This window comes from Macaca thibetana, chromosome 3 (assembly GCF_024542745.1).
Source record: "Macaca thibetana thibetana isolate TM-01 chromosome 3, ASM2454274v1, whole genome shotgun sequence".
NCBI lineage: Eukaryota > Metazoa > Chordata > Mammalia > Primates > Cercopithecidae > Macaca > Macaca thibetana.
The window spans coordinates 107,563,907-107,581,739 of NC_065580.1; the positions used below are offsets into that span (position 1 = coordinate 107,563,907).

The 17,833-nt window shown below is 38.0% G+C and overlaps 1 protein-coding gene across 8 annotated transcripts in view; it reads right to left on the reverse strand.

The window, feature by feature from the left end:
• The window catches only part of ELMO1 (engulfment and cell motility 1), a 578,919-nt gene that overhangs the window by 368,943 nt on the left and 192,143 nt on the right, over nt 1-17,833 (reverse strand). For all 8 annotated transcript variants that reach the window (XM_050783309.1, XM_050783305.1, XM_050783301.1 and 5 more), the window contains 2 exons: nt 12,504-12,539; nt 1,290-1,389 (listed from right to left, as the gene is read on the reverse strand). In XM_050783309.1, the coding sequence (XP_050639266.1) occupies nt 1,290-1,389; nt 12,504-12,539 (136 nt within the window). The remainder of the gene's footprint in view (nt 1-1,289; nt 1,390-12,503; nt 12,540-17,833) is intronic.

The window sequence follows — 17,833 nt, forward strand, 5'->3', positions numbered from 1 at the left end:
TAACTTTAGGGGAGGCTGGATGAAGGGCTTATAGGAACATTCTGTACTAATTTTTTTTTTCTTTTTGAGACAGGGTCTCACTTTGTCACCCAGACTGGAGTGCAGTGGTACAATGTTGGCTCACTGCAACCTCTGCCTCCCAGGCTCAAGTGATTCTCCTACCTCAGCCTCCCAAGTAGCTGGGATTACAGTGCCACCATGCCTGGCTAATTTTTGTAGTTTTCATAGAAACGAGGTTTCACCGTGTTGGCCAGGCTGGTCTTGAACTCCTGACCTCAAATGATCCACCTGTGTTGGCCTCCCAAAGTCCAATTTATTGCAACTTTTCTTTAAGTCTACCATTAGTTTAAAATAAAAGGCTTAAAAGCTTCAAGTGACTCTTACCGGATTTTGCTCTGATTTTCTGGCTTGCACAGATTCACTGAAATTCTCTTTCTAGTAACTGATACTTATGAAATAAAGTTATGAATTCCAAACATCTCTTTATTACTAATACAACAGTAGGGAGGAGATATGCCAATGAATTTATAAACCATTTTGCAAATACAAAGAAAGGAAAAAATAAATCAATAAATGATAATTGTCCATGATTTAATCTACGTTTGAGAGTAACAAGATCAAGACTGTTTATTTTTAGTCAGAAGAATGGAAACAGAGTTGCAAATGTGCTATACTTCAATTGCAAGGAATGGTGGGGCTCTTCTGCACCCTCTCCCTGCACCAGGTCCATCTTCATTTGCTTCCTCCAAAAGGAAGAATTGGTAGAACTGGGTGATGTCTGAGATATTCATTGCACCATGATTACAAGTAAACATACTCATTCTGCTTAAGACACATGGATTCAGGTAGCCCTCCTTTTCATACATCCTTGCTTCAAACCTAGGTATGCAGATCATTGGTATACTTTGCCCCTTTCCTTTTCCCTGGACAGCAGGCTGGGGATAAAAGGCTCAAGAAGGACAATAGTAGGAACTCTGTTTAGGACTTGAAACCAACAGAGTCACACACAGGGATTCAACAGACACTTGTGCAGTTATTAACAGTGTGACACACTGATTTGGCCTGAGCTATTGCTGTGTACATGCAATCCCTTATAATCTCTTACAATCGTTTTTATATAGAATTTGGGTTTCCTGACACCCACATATATAATATTATAAAAAAATCATACCCATTTTCATATATAAAAGAACTAAATGAAAGACAATTATGAAATATCCTCACAGCAGAGAAAAATAGCTATGAAAGAAGACAGCAAGGAAAGCCTAAAGAGGCAGAGTCCGCCTTACCTTCTTAATGAATGCCACCGAAAATGTATCCCAGGACACTATGCCATGGTCCATCAGCTCCACGAAGGCCGTCAGGGTGAAGGACAGCATGTCTCCAAAGCTGAAAAAGACATGGAGGCACAAGAGTCAAGAACCCCAAAGGTGAGCAAAGACACTGAAGCAAGAAAGTTCTGGGGAAGTGAATACAAGCAGAATTTTAAAAGATTAAGAGATAAACAGCAGGACCACAGGTGACTTTCTCACTAACATGAGTGACAAGAAGGGGCAGGATGGCCTTGCTGAGGTCAACCAGGGCTTCAGCATCCAACAGACCTGGGCTCACACCAACTCTTGCTCTGGTGAGCTATGTTGTTCTGGGCAATTCACTGACCCTGTCTGAGCCTCTATTTCTTCAGCTGAAAAACTGGGTGGTGATTATCTATTTAGCCACAGAGCTACTTACTTAATAAAGCATGTAGCATATAGATACTTAGTAAATGATGACTTAAAGAAAAGCTTCTTGGCTAATGAAATTTGGAGTCGCTTAGGGAGGGCAATGTGCTTCCTTTATTACCCATACACATCAAAAGAGAAAATTAAAAATACTTCTATTAAGAGAATTAGTACTTTTTTTTTTAAGTGGTCTATACATCCCTGTGTGGACACACAGACACAAACATATATGCAAGTAAACATACTCATTTTGATGTTGGCCAGCATTTCGTCTTTAGTTAATAACTTTTCTGGCATATCGATGGAGATAATCACTCCACATAATGGGTTTGCTGACAAAGACTTGCTGAGATTCAGCAGGCCATAAGGTGGGCCTAATATGTGGTTTGAAAATCCAAACAGAGATTAGGCTCAGACAAATGCAGTTCCACCTAGGACCCTTATTAGACAATATCCTGGTTTCTAGAGCTTTCAAAACAACACTTTAGTAGAGACTTAGATGCACAGAATCTTTTACAGATATTCACCTTTATTGTAAATTATCATCTTCATAAATATTAACACCTTTATGATAAATACTCTTTCTTTGAGTACAATGAATTATGCCAATCAAGATCTGCACAATGTATTACACAACAGCACTGATTCCTAGGCTCAATTTTTTAAAAAATAAAGTTGGTTATATAGATTTTTCATTTGTAAGCTCATGCATACCATTATCGATACCCTACAAAGTCTCCTAACATATTTAGAGTGAACCTTCCCACTTATTTCCAACTAGTAGAATAGAAAACAGGTAACATTTCTTTCGAAACAGCTTCTCAATTTCCCTTCTTCCTACTGTTCTATTCGGCCCAGCCTCAAAAACAACCTTTGAAATTCTGCACCACCACAGAAGACGTCATGCTAAACGGAACCTATAAAAGGGGAAGTGGTTCTCAGGGAAAGACAAAGATCCAAAGCTGCCGGAGACCAGGGAAAACAGAGGGGATGCAACCAGCTAAACGAAAACGGCTAAGCAGGTAGTTTCTGGAGTCAGACAACAGGGGTTCTCCCTCCAGCCCTAAGTAGGCAAGTTATGCAACATCCCATGCTTCTGTTTCCTCATTTATTAAAAATGGGGATGATGATGGCAGTGGTCATCACACCTAGCTCACAGATTTTTGGAGAAATGAAAACAAGCAAACATGCTTAAAGGCCTCCAAATGCTGTGCAGTGAATAGTAAGTAGCGTGTGAGTGTTACTACATTCTCACTATGCAAAAGTGAAATTTTTAAAAGGTGAATGAAGCACAAGATTTTCAAATATTTCACCTTGTGTTAAGGATTCTCTGTTCTTAGAACTAGAAAATGAAAGCAAAAACAGCAATGCAAGGAAAGCCAAACCATTCAGACCAGATGGAAAAGCAGCTAATACCTCTGGCTTTTCAGAGCTGCACGGGGCAACCTCGATCTTACAGGTGCCCCCTAGGTGGCATCAAAGGATCATGCCTCAAAAAGAAATTCCAAACCAGACAACACAAACTTATTTGAAGAACAGAACAGAATATTACAAAGACAGGTGGAATACTGAGCTGAAGAGAGTAGTGAGAAAGGTTAAATAAAAATTCTAGAATGACTCTTTCTACAGACAATGGGTCACATGAAAATCCAAATATCCGACTGCAAAAGGAAAAAAAAAAAAAAACAGAAAAGAAAGTAAAAAGATTGCCTCAGGAAAATAAGAGCCAGGAAATAAAAGCAATTAGTAAGATTTATTAACAGACTGGGTAGGCATTAGTATTACTGTGAAAACATTATTACATAGTAACATATAGCATTAGCAGTAAGCAATGTTAGCTCATTTATTTTATTTACTTAAAAAGAGGAAAAACAAGAACCAAATGATAACTAATAGTGGACATCTGGTCATACCCAGCATACTAAAAGACCTCAAATGTTAAAAAAAAAAAAAATCCCCTATACACGCCACGGGAGGACAGCATTCACAGCATCTCTACAAGGCAAAAAAACCTGCCTCAGTGACATCAACAGCAGCACAGGCAATGGAACAGGCAGTGGCAGAGAAACACACACACTATTGAATCAAACTCTTGGCCTGGTGCCGTGGCTCATGCCTGTAATCCCAGCACTCTGGGAGGCTGAGGCGGGCAGATCACCTGAGGTCAGAAGTTCGAAAGCAGCCTGGCCAACGTGGTGAAACCCTGTCTCCGCTAAAAATACAAAAATTAGCCGGTCATGGTGGCAGGCACCTGTAGTCCCAGCTACTCTTCTTGGAAGGCTGAACCCAGGAGGCGGAGGCTGCAGTGAGCCAAGATCATGCCATTGCACTCCAGCCTGGGCGACAGAGTGACTCTGTCTCGAAGAAAAAAGAAAACTAACAACAACAACAAAAAACCTCTTCTCTGCACCCCCATTAGCTAGATAGCACTCAGATAAGATGAGGAAACTAGATGACATTAGTCTTTAGCAGATCCTTTAAAAGCAAAAGATAAAGTATATTTATGTCCTCTAATATATGAACGCAACATGACTCTGCTCCCTAGCTACCTGCTCAACAGAACCCTAATCCAATTGATCTTAGTAACATCTGGTACAGTCAATTGTTCCAAAAATACACTCCAGAGCTCTGTCTACAGACTCCTCAGACAGAACAGACTGCAAGGACTTTGGGGAAAAAAGGCTGAAGAGAAGGAAAAAGGGTATCATTTGGTTTCCACATCCGCACGCTTGTTTGGGAGTCAAGATTTCAATCTCTATGGCTGTTAAGAAGGTGGAGCACCATTTCTGAGACTGCAAATAGAGCTATCTGTGCTTCTCAAGTATCCATTAGTGGGAATGATTGGTAAGTGAGAGTAAAGCTTTTTCACAGCATACACCAGTCAAGGTACTCAGAGGAAGGATAATTCTCCTGGTCTATCTAATGACATGACAGATAGGGAGAGACAGATAGGAATATATAATAGGACCTATTTTACATATTACTAGTATCTAATATTTATGTAAAATACACATAGGTATATAATATATACACATTACATAATATTCTGTATTACATACATATTCTGTATATAACATATATAATTCATTAGGACTGGTTGCTGGGTGACATAGTAAGTTCCCATACGAAATAACTTTTTCCAAATTCAACTTCAAACTCTCAGTCGCAAAGAAATGATGGCCATGCTAAAATTTTATTACATTCCAAATCAAGGGATTCAATCACCTCTTTCAAGTGAGGTGGCTATAAAAGCTCTTACTGAACCTTGACATAGGTGTTTATTTCCACTCCTAGAGGAGTAATTCAGGCTCCAAACAGGGAAAGCAGAGGGCAAGTTCTGCCTCTGAAATCAGTGCTGGGTACAGAGAGTCAAGGCTAAAAGAATTACAGATAAAAAGCAATCACATGGCATATCCGGGAACATTTTTATTTGTTTGGATTATTTGTATTTTGTAAGTGTTAGGCTAAAGATTGTGCAGTACTGACAGCCACAAATTAAGTCAACTGCAAATTTTACATGCTGGTGGAAAGCCACTGTCACAGCCAACACACCATGTGTGCTGGAATGATTCAAATAAATGTTTCTCATCAACTTAGTAGACACCATCTTCATTCCAACAAAATTCAGCCAATCTCAGAACAAGCATGTAAATTTCTGCTACTAATTTTATAAAAGAATAGTGCTTCCAAATGTTTCCATAGAGTGGTAAGCCCAATAGAATTTTTTATTTTTATTTATTTAGTTTTTTTGAGACACAGTCTTACTCTTTTGCCCAGGCTGGAGTGCAATAGTGCGATCTCAGTTCTTTGCAACCTCCACCTCCCAGATTGAAGCGATTCTCCTGCCTCAGCCTCCCAAGTAGCTGGGATTACAGGTGCACACCACCACGCCCAGCTAATTTTTGTATTTTTAGTAGAGATGGAGTTTCGCCATGTTGTCCAGGCTAGTCTCAAACTCCTAACCTCAGGTGATCTACCTGCCTCAGCCTCCCAAAGTTCTGGGATTACAGGTGTGGGCCACCAAGCCCAGCCCCAATACAGAATTTGAAAAAAGATGAAAATAAGGGTCACTTTTAAAGCTATAACAAATTGTACTCAATAGATCATTAATTGTCGAGGTTAATGGCCATAGTTCTGCCCTGCCCTCTGAGGTTTTCCATCTGTTTTCCTCCTTGAGGAAGTAAAATGTATACACATTTAAAGGTATGGATTTATAAGTCATCCTTTAGAAAGCATGACTTACCTTCAGAAAACACGACTTATGTCAGCAAACATTCTTCTAGCTCCTTTGTTAAAAATTTCAGTGCAGGTTGATTCTGGACTCTATTCTACTACATTGATCTGTTTACCCCCTTATACCAGTATCAGACCATCTTGACAGCTAACCTTATAGTAAGTATTGAAATCAGTCAACGACACTCTTCAACTTTATTGTTGATCATTTTGGCTATTCTAGGTCCCATGCATTACCATTGGTTTTTAGGATTGATTTGTAATTCTTTTAAAAAATAATTGATATAGCACTGAAGCTATAGTTTGAAGATGATATGCTTTGGCTCTGTGTCCCTGCCAAAGGATGTCAGAAAAGAACTGCCATCTAATAATATTATGTCTTCCAACCCATGAAATCTATCCCTCCACTTGTTTAGACCTTCTTTATTTTCTCTCATTTATTTTTAGCAAATAAATAGATATTGCATGACTATCGATATATTTATCCCTAAATATAACTTAAGATCTATTTCCACAAATAAATTATGATTTTGATACTTTATAAGTGAAAATTTTAAAATGTCATTTTCCAATGGTTTCTGTTAACATATAAAAATACATTCATTTTTATATATTGATATTGTATCCTGAAACCTTGCTAAATTCAATTATATCTAGCAGTTTCTTTGTAGATTCCTAAGAATTTTCTAAATAATCATGTTTTCCATGAATAGAGATGGTTTTACATCTTCCTTTCTTATATTACGCTTTTAAGTTTCTTTATTGACTTATTGCAATAGCTAAGAACTCCTACACAAGGTTGAACAGAACTGCAGAAAACAAACATATTTGCCTTATGTAGGGTAGAAAACATTCAGTCTTTCAACATTAAGTATGATGGGGTTCTTGTAGATGACTTTATCAAGATGAGGAAGTTCCCTCTATTCTTAACTTGCTGAGAATTATTATTAATAGACATTAGATTTTATGAAATGCTCTCTCTCCATTAAGATGATTTTTCTCTTTAGGTTTTCTCCTTTATTTCATAAAACACTGAGCTGCTTGATTGATTTTCAAATGTTAAACTATTTCTGAGATAAGCCCTTATTGGTCACAAGGTATTATCCCTTTAATATATTGCTTGATTATATTTATTAATATGCCTCTGGGGATTTTTGCATCTGGTCTATAATTTTTATTTCCTGTATTGCCTTTGCCAGGTTTTGGTATCAGAGTGATACTGGTATCATAAAATAATGAGTACTGGTCCCTCTCCTCTATTTTCTGAAAGCATGTGTTTAGATTTGGCATTTCTTCTACACTATATAATATAGAATTCGCCAGTGTAACCAGTTATTGTTGTATGAAAGTTTTCGAGAAATGATTTCAATTTTTTTTCCGAGATAGTCTCGCTCTGTCGCCCAGGCTGGAGTGCAGTGGCACAATATTCGCTCACTGCAACCTCTGTCTCCCGGGTTCAAGCAATTCTCTGCCTCAGCCTCTCAAGTAGCTGGGATTACAGATGCCTGCCACCATGCATGGGTAATTTGTTTGTATTTTTAGTAGAGACAGGGTTTCACCATCTTGGCCAGGCTGGTCTTGAACCCCTGACCTCGTGACCCACCTGCCTTGGCCTCCCAAAGTGCTGGAATTACAGGCATGAGCCACCGCGCCTGGCCAATTTCAATTTTTTAATAACTATGGGCGTCCAAATTTTCTATTTCATCATGAGTCAGTTTTGATGTGTCAGTTTTAGTCCTCTGGGAAGCAGATGCTGAGATTGAGCTATGAGAACAGAGATTGAGTGGGAGTTTGGGCAATGTCCGTGGAAGACAAAGCAGGCAGAGAGCAGGATTGGGTATAGAAAGCCTTGGGACCATGAAACAGATCTGACGCCTGGGAAAGGAAGGGGGAGAGGAAGCAAATGCAGATCTGAAAATGTCTTAGCCAACTCAGTGGGATGCTGCAGAACAAACACTGCCTCTTAGAGAAATCCCATAATGGGTAGAAATGACCAGGCTCTGGTATCACCACCATGTTCAATAACTAAAGACTGCCTTGGGAGAGTACTGAAAGCTGCCATGAATCTGGAATGCCATGAATCTGGAATGTGTGATAACTGAAAACTATCAGCCAATTGCACCCTTCTTGGCAAGTTCTTTCCTGAAAGGAAATCAAAGCCATGCATTTCCATGGTTAACACATTTGGTAAATCTGTTTTCCATGGCATTTGTCTATTTCATCCTAAATTTTCTTTCTTTCTTTTTTTTTTTTAAAGATAGAATCTCACTCTGTTGCCCAGGCTGAAGTGCAGTGGCATCATCTTGGCTCACTGCAACCTCCGTCTCCCTAGCTCAAGCAATCCCCCCTCAGCCTACCGATTAGCTGGGACTACAGGCACAAGCCATCACACCCAGTTGATTTTTGAATTTTGTTGTAGAGATAGGTTTTTGCCACATTACCCAAGCTGGTCTTGAACTGCTGGGCTCAAGTGATCCACCTGCCTTGGCCTCCCCAAGTGCTAAAATGTTAAATGTATTAACGTAAAATTATTTGCAATATTCCTTTATTTTATTTTTAATGTCAGTATGATTTGTAGTGATATTCCCTCTTTTATCCCTGGTGTTGATATGGGATTTCTCTTTTTTTCCTAATAAATATTTGGCTTTAATTTTCTCTATTATTTGTCTCTTTTCTATTTCATTGATTGGTATTATTATTTTTTTTTCTACTTACTTCACATTTTTAAAGTTCTTAAGTAGAAACTTAGACCACTGATTTTTTTTAAAAACCATCCTTCCTTTTCAACATAGATATTTAAAGCTAAAAATTTCCCTCTAAACACAGCTTGAGCTGCATTCACAAATTTGGGTATACTGTATTTTCATTACTGAGTAGTAATGAAATTCATTACTGAATATTTCATAATTTCAACTGGGTTATTCCTTGACTCTTGGATAGTATGAAAGAGTGTTTTCTAATTTCCAAACATCTGAGGCTTTTCGGCTATTTTATTGTTACTGACTTCTAATTTAATTTCCTTGTGATCAAAGAACATAATCTGTGTAATTTTAATCATTTGAAAATTCTTCAGCCTTACTATGGACTATCTTGTGAACATTCTATGTGCATTTGAAAATAATGCATATTCTGCTGTTGTTGAGTCTGATGCTTTATAAATGACAATTAAGGCAAGACCTTTGATAGTGTTGATCAAATCATCTATATCCTTATTATTTTGCCTAGGCTGTTTTCATACCAGTTAGGAAAGACTGGTTTTAAAACCTTCAGCTATGCTAATGGGTTTGCCTCTTTTTCTCTTTAGTAGTCCGTTTTTGCTTCATGTATTTTAAAACCTTATTATACCCATGTATAATAATTTTAAATGAGCATACACATTTAAAATACAAAGGAGGATTAAATCTTAATGAGGTGACCATTTTTATTACTAGTCACCTTTCTTTAACTCTGATAATATATTGCTTCCAAGTCTTATCTTTCCTGATATTAATAAAACCATTGTTTTGTTATTATTAGCATTTGCATGGCATATGTTTTTCCATCCTTTTATTTTCAACGTACATGTGCCTTTGTCTTTATAGTACATCTCTTATAAACAGCATAGAGCTGGGCCATGCTTTTTAAAAAATTTCATATGACAATCAACCTTTTCATTGGGCTGCTTAGTCTATTTACATGTAATGTATTGATATGATTAGATTGAAATCAACCAACTTATTCGTTTTCTATTTGTCTCAACTATATTTTATTCTACTTCTCTTTTCTTACCTTCTTTTGAATTAATCAAAAAAATTTTTAGGAGTCTGATTTAATTCCTCCTTTGTATTTTGCCTTATGCTTCCTTCACTGTTTTTAGTTGTGACTCTGTGGATTACAATGTGTACCATTAATATACTAATGTCTACTTAAAGGGAAGATTACACACTAGGAAGCTTGCTGTAGTGTAGTTTCTCTTATACCTCCATCCTTTGTGCTCTCATTGTCATACATATTGCATCTACATACGTCATAAACCCTACCAAACAGTATTATAATTTTTGCTTTATATAGTTATAGCCTTTTAAAGAAATTAAAGGCAAGTAAAATTATATTTTGTCTTTTTATATTACCCACATATTTACTGTTTCTGTTGTTCTTCATATTTTCCTACAGATCTGAATACCTATCTAGTATCATGTCTCAACACTCTGAAGAACTTGCTTCATATATCTCCATCGTTATTTTCTTCTGTAATTATTTCCTCAAATATTTGTCTTCCCCATTCTTTTTCCTCTCCTTTTGGGACTCCAATTAAATGTATTTCAGATCACTTATTATCTCACAGGTCAAGTACTCATTATTCATCTTACCTACTTTTCAGATTGGGTAACTTACACTGATACATCTCCAAGGCTACTGTCTCTTCTTCTGATATCTTCAACCTCATACAGTAAAATTTTCACTTTACTGTGCTTTTCAATTTTATAACTGACATCTGGTTATTTTTATGGTTTCAATTTCTCTATTAAGACTCCCCATCTGTGCATTCATTACACTCACACTTTTCTTTAGTTTTTAACATATTTATGAAAGTTTTGTAAAAACCTTCATCTGCTAATTCCAACATCTGGGTCATCTCAGGGTCAGTTTTTACTACCTACATTTTTTCTTAACTGTAGGTCATCTTTTCCTGTTTCCATACATACCTAGTAAATTTTTATCATATACTGGACATTGTGAACAAAACACTGTCAATATTCAGAATTCAGTTTTGTTCCTCTGAAGAGCGATGATTTTTGTTCTAGCAGGAAGTAAAAGTGTAAACTCTGCAGTGAGTGACAGCTGACATCTTTGCTCAAATCTTTTAGTTTCCAGTTGCTGTTTTTACCATTAAAGTGTGCGTTCATGCTTCAATGATCAGCAGTGGACTGGGACAGGGTTTATATGTGGATGTGGAGTCTCCCACTCTCTGAGCTTCTCTTCTTTCATAGATTCCCTCTAATTAGCTGCTCTGCAGTCCCAAAGTATATCTTCTTAGTAACTTACTAAGACTGAGGCTTTCTGCCACCCCATGCTGCCTGGATAAGTAGGTGTTCTCAGGGAAAAAGCTTCAAACACAGAAATCCCATCAAAGACCCATCTGGTCTCTCAAGGGTTAACTTCCCTCTACCTTCTGCCTGTTTTGGGTTGCTATCCAGTGCCTTCATATAGCTGGTTTTAGATGTTTTGTTTATCATATTTTGTCCAGATTTCATAATTGCTATCTGTGTTAGTCTGATTGTGCCACTCTGCCATTATCAGAACCAGAGCCTTGACTATTGATTTCTGTCTATGATTAATCAATAAAAATCATGAACTACAAACTGTCCAGCATATCTACACACCAAAAGATTAAAACTACTGGCTAATAAATTTCAAAGAAATTATTTTGGCTTCAGGGCCCCAAATTCCTCCATATTTGCAAATTCTATTAAGTAGATGGGGAGAAAGTAAGTTTGAATCCCAGCTCCTCCACCTGATTTTAACTTCTGCACCAAGGAAATACCAAGCTTGTATGTTAAATATAAGTGTGGATTTGGAGTAATGAGTGTAAACACTGAGACAATGCCCAGGATAAAGTCTCATAAAAAGTGGCTTCTGCTGCCATTACCATTAAGTGCTTCTACTGTATTAAATATATCAAAATGAAATTTAAGAAGCTTTACCCTAGAAGCTCAATATTGCTTTCTATTTTATTAGAATTTAATAAACAGAAGAGTTCCTGCAACTCATACTTTTCTGTGTGTGAGGGGTAGAAGAAGATGAAAGATTTGAGACCAGCATAATACTATAGTACATTGAAGGTGATGAGGATTTTCTCTGAGAGCTTACAAAATAAGGTTCACCTTTGAGATGCTGGTCAGTGTTCCTTCTCAAACTGACATTATCTGCTTAATGGCTTGGCACCATGAAAATCTGTCCAGCTTACTTCAAAGAGTTTGTTAGACCATATTTGGACTCACCCTGTTTAATGGTTAAGAGAGAAACTTAGAATGGAAAACTCTAAGAAAGGAGTTTCCTATCTTCAGACACAATTACCCAATTCACTTCATAGGTAGATGATTGAGCACTGTCTCAGACTCAAAGTAAATAATTTTCATTGCATCCTTCAATCTTGGATACTTTTTAAAATGTGAATCCTTTTTCTTTCTGAGCCATTGAAGAAAATCAAAGACTTTTGACTTTGAACATCACACAGCCCACAAAAAAGAAAGTTTTGTTTAAAGTAATACATAAAATTATGCTTAGCATTGCTCCAGAAGGAGGGTAGCAATCTTTCTGTGGTTATAGCATCATTTAGTGGTTATATACATAAAATACTCCTTCTACTCCAAAGCAAAAAAGGGGGGAAAATACATTTTTGAAGAAGCTGTTTATAAAAGAACATCAAACAGAAAACAAAAACAGTAAGAAATCACTTATTCAAAATACTAGATGCATAGTTCTACAATCAGTCACAGGACAGGGTTCAATTATGCAGGAAAGTAGGAAGGGTTAAATCATCAATATCCATGGATCATATATTCTTACCAAGGCTTCATGATCTTCTGCAATTTCTGGTATCGCCTGCAAAATTTAAAAACAACCATGTGAGGGGCGTACTTAAAAGCAATGATTTTTACATAAAGAACATATCTTGAAGAAAACTCAGGATTAGATTTAGGACAGATTTAACTACCATGAAGTAAAAGAACTTTATCCATTTCAAGACATCATTCAAAGTAACAAACTAGTGTTCTTTAATGATCAGAAACAGTCAATCAAAAGATCAGCATTAAACTACTGTCATCAACCAGTTGCATTTGCTTATGAGTAAAGGCATCCAGAACCGTCCATTTAGATCAGAATGGGTCTGTGTTCAATGGAGCGGGGGGTACACAAAGGGATAGGAATTGATAAATTTTCAATGAAAAAACATTGAGCCAAAAAGCACTAGACTATAAAGAAATAATTTATTATCTTTCTTTGGTAGAATGTCCACTAATTTTACTTGCTCTGTTCTCCCTCAGGTGGCTTCTTCTGCGGGAAGACGTTGCAATCAATCTCTTTGCAATAAGACATTGCACTAGTATTGAACTCCAAAACTGGAACTCTGGGCTGGTGGCTTAGAATAGGCAAATCTGGCTACAAGAAAGGGTAATTATTATTATTTTTTTTAAAAAAAACTAGGGTCAAGAATATGAAGAAATAAGTGTTTCTAAACTGCCCAAACCATCTCCCATTCCTCAAGTCTGCCAAATCTCTCTGGCTTTAAGTATGATCTTCCCTCTATACGAAACATCCATCCCCTCTTTGCCCAACTCACTAAGTCCCACCCCCAAAATCATCTCATTCTAGGCTCCTCTGGGAAGTCTCTCTGATTTCTGATTTCTCTTCCTCAGACAGCATAGGTAGTGCCTGCATCTACAGGCCACAAGCCCTGAGGACACATCAGCTATAAGCCTCAGGACATCTCACTGTCCTTCTAGCTGTTTAAGGGCTGGGGCTCTGCACTGTGGCAATAGTGTAATGTGAGGCACATCCCGAGTAGGGACTGACATGGCTGACAAATGTTTTTACACATTCTCAACCATATAAAATGTACCCACTTCAGAAACTCAAGTCACCAGGTGAAGACTAAATTTAGTCTCTGGTAAAATTTGCGGGAAGAGGATTGAAAATGTATATAAAGAGATCTTTTTCTTCCTTTTCTGCTCCCCCTCCTCTACCTGTCTTTTCTTTTAAAAAATTTTAATTTCCTACCTTCCTTCATCAAAAGGGAACTGGGCAGGGTGAAAGGGTGAAAGGGGGAGAAGGGGAAGCAGGCCCAAGCAGAAGTTGGCAGCAAGCAAGGGCCAGAGGCTACTCTCCACTAAAAGGAACTGGGGCTCCTTGGGGAAGTGGCTCATGTTAGGGGGTGGGGCAAGGAGATCTAGATAATTCTGGAACATCTTGTTAAGCCAGAAAGTAAAGAAATGCTCAAAACATAATGAAATACAGGTCAAAAGGACACAGAAGTCACCTTAGAAAAGCTCCCACAGGCCAAATCAGGGACACGTTGAGCATCAAAATCAATAATAATAGTGATAGATTAAGCCCACTGAATAAAACAGGAATGAATGAGTCCACATTGTTACAGAGTGATGTGCTGATGTTGAAACACCAGATCTCTGGGGAAAAACACACAAATCTGCTTGATATTGTTTTCCAATTTCCACGGTGTAACAACTCTCACTACGGCCAACTTAAAGAACCAACATGAGATCAACGAACGCAGAGCGGAACAGAATTGTACAAAAGTGGCTCTCAGGAACTAGTATGAGCTCCCCACAGGAGATAAACATGTAGGTGAATAAATACATAGGGAAAAAACAGAGCTCTTACTACCAAAGAAAACCAACTAATACATGTAGAAGAAATAATAATATTCGAAAATTCCCCTTTGGAAATCATCAGAGCAATAATTAATTCAGATAAGAAATGTCAATGCCAAAACTGATGGGTGAAATTGGGGTGAGCAATGAGGCTTTACATAGTTTCACTGTGTCTCCCTACAAACTTTTCATGAATTAGCTGCTAAGGGAGGGAGAAAGTATTACAGTGGAGACATCTGGAAGATGCTATCTTAATGAAGCAGTCAAAGTTACCACCAGTAATAAAACAAAGAGATACCATGTGCCATCAACAGGACAAAATGGGAAAAAAAAAATCACAACCATCTGTTGTATTCCAGCCAAAGACGTACAATATGGGTCTCCATAAGGAGAAGGGAAATTTTTGTTGTAATGTTTGTTGTGATGAGAGAACACTGGAAAAATGTGTAGAAAACAAAATTCTGTGTTTCAGTAAAAAACTAAGCAGTGCCTACAACATATCCTTTGGGCTATGAGATTCTAGGCCTGTTGGCTTTGAGTTATTTTACAACTCTTTGTAAGGTGTAGGTAACTGATGTGTGTGTATATACATATATATATCCTGTCTTGCAGTGATTTAATTGACTTCCTTTCCACTGGTGGAAAACCAGTTTTGTCTCCATTTGCAATTCATCTCAACATTCCTCTCCTTCATATATATTTGTGCTCTTTTGACCTTTCCTTTAAAGTTACAATATCTGCCTGGTTTCACCCTACCATATGAGTAAAATAAATTATTTTAACACACGTTTATTTGTATATCTGAAATCAAAATGTAATATAGAGGGAAACCTCTAAATTAAACATTTTGCTGGGGAATTACAGAATTGCAATTTGAAGCATACACATAGACCAGTAGACTTTGGTATGTCTGAGGAACAAAGAAAACGTTGGGATTTTTATTAGAAATAGGAATGTTACCTATGGTTTTGAAAGAAAGTTTATAGGCACAAGAATTTTTGAGAGCTGCTAAGCTCTGATTGCAGTGGTAGGTAAAACCAGTCCTAGAGTCACAGCAGGTCATTCCAGCAGCTACTAGATTAAACTGGTCTTAGGGTTACATCAGGCCACCTTAGCAGCTGGGCTTGCAGATAATTCAATTCTTGGAGTAGGTGCACCATGTGCCCATGTGCTTTTTGCCTCCGTTCCTCAACTGTGACTTAGTTGGGTGTGACAAGAATTACCCAATTTGTACAATCAATGTTCACATCTGTATGAGAGTTATGATTTTACTTTCCCATGAAAATTACCTTTAACAAATTACCCTTTAACAAACCCAAATTAGAGGGTATTCTATAAAATGGCTAACCTATAATTTGAAAACACCAAAGTCATGAAAGAAAAGGAGTGAGTGAAGAACAATTCCAGATCAGAGGGGACTAGGAGGAGACGGGCCACCTGTGTGCAAGGTGCCACCTGGAGCTAGATTCTTTCCATTAAAGGATGGAGCTGGGACAATGGGTGAAACTTAAATGGGGTCTCCAGGAAAAGAGCAAGTGGTGATTTTCTGCTTTGTTCTCGCAAGTTTTAAGTTTAAAAAGGTTTTGAAAAAAAATTTTGTGTGTGTGTGTGTGTGTGTGTGTGGTGTGTAATATATAAAGCGGTCGCTGTAAAGTTTTAAAATAACTTTCTGGCCTGGGGCCTGAGCATGCTTATGGTTTTTATACGAGTTCCGCCTCCTCCAGTATCCATGACCTTGGAGAGCTCTCCCTGACCAGAGCACAGACATAACTCAGTGCTGAGTCACAGTGCTTCATACTCCTCAAATTTGCACCCTCACTTTGGCTTCAGATTACGCATAAGGAGAAGAGAAACTGTTGTTGCAACGTCTGTCTACTGCCTTAAGTGGGATTTTGTGTGTCTGTGTCTGTCTGTCTGTCTCTCTCGCTTTCTCTCAGTATACCCATTTTTTTTAGAGAAACGTGACTAGAAGAGAAATTACTCTGGAAAGGTTGATGTTTCACAGTGGCCAGAAACCTCTCACCTCAGCCCAAGGAATAGCAACTTTTCTTTTTTTTTTTCGCCAGCAGAAGATAATCTGTTCTTCAAATGGGCTGTGTGACCCCTTCGCATTTCCATTACCAGAGTGAAGGACAAAGAGGCACAGAGAAAGCAAAAGGAGTGAGGAGGGGGCAGATCCTGTTTAGGGAATTTTCTGCCACACAATCTCTGACAAAGCCCAAGAAGGTTGGCCTCTTTGGCCTTTGTGATGCAAATTTCTGGCAGAGCCCTCAAGAGCTGTTCAGTTGGAGCTCCCTGAGCAATGCAGAGTGCACTGCAGGCTCCAGGAAAACAGCAGACAGCGCTGGGAAGATGTGGCAGCCTTCACAGCTGGGGTTGACTGCAGAGACCACAGGAGCAGCTTCTTTCTGGCTGGGTCTGTCGTCTCCGAGGAGGTAAAGTGCAAAACGTGCATGGTGTCAGCTGGCCTTGGCTGCAAGGCAGTCAGTAGATGAATCACTTTGGCCTGCACTGGAACTTCCAGAACAGCCAAGGCTTCTAAGAGACACCAAGTTCTCAGAGTCAATGGCGTAAGTTAGAGCTGATCATCTGTGTCCTTGGAGGTTAACAAAGTTTCAAAAAAGACATTTATCTTTTGTGTGAAGGCAAAATTCCAGAAAAGGTCACACATAATGGAAAACTGTCATACACATCTTTGTGTTATCCTCTATGCACCTCCTCTTACCCCTCACATGCCTAACCCAGTGTCAGGAGTATGGTTCAGCATTCAGTAATACGCATTTTGCTAAAGGAATAAAACATACAAATCCATCTCAAGTGTGGGTGCTAGGGAACATCAAAGCAAAGTGTATAATTCAAGTCATACCTCAGTTTTCACAACACCCAGAAAATGAAAACAGCTCTGGTTCAGGCAAGATGAAAAGAATTTGAATAGCGAAAGGTTAATATGAGACAGAGGGAACCTGTTTTAAGACTGTTCTTGTATTAATGCAACAATGACAATTTTTATATACATGTCATCCATACACACAGCAATAGACTTTTCCATCTGTGTCATATGTATGACACAGTACGGAGGGGACTAATAATTTATACAATTAATGTTTCTTTTTAAGACAATTACGTAAGAACTTTACATATCACTAAAATAACTATGGGACTCCTTCCAATGTTTCTAATACTACAGCCAGATTTTGGAGAAATGACCTCAACGAAACAAATAAAACAGCACTTATAAATTCCCCAGATTAGTTAGAACTCCACAAACACCACTGCTATCTTTCTGAGGAAAACCAGAAAGCCAGCCCAGTATTGACCAAGGTATTGGAAATAGACATACTCCCACAAGAATGGTAAAGTATAAATTAGAACATTTCTGCAAGCTATTGGGCTATTCTTATTTTAAAACAGCTTTAAAATGTATATATTCTCTGAGTCAGGAATTTTATTCCAACAAAATAAATTAAATATCCACAAAGATTTTGCTAAAAGAAAAGCTGATTTTAA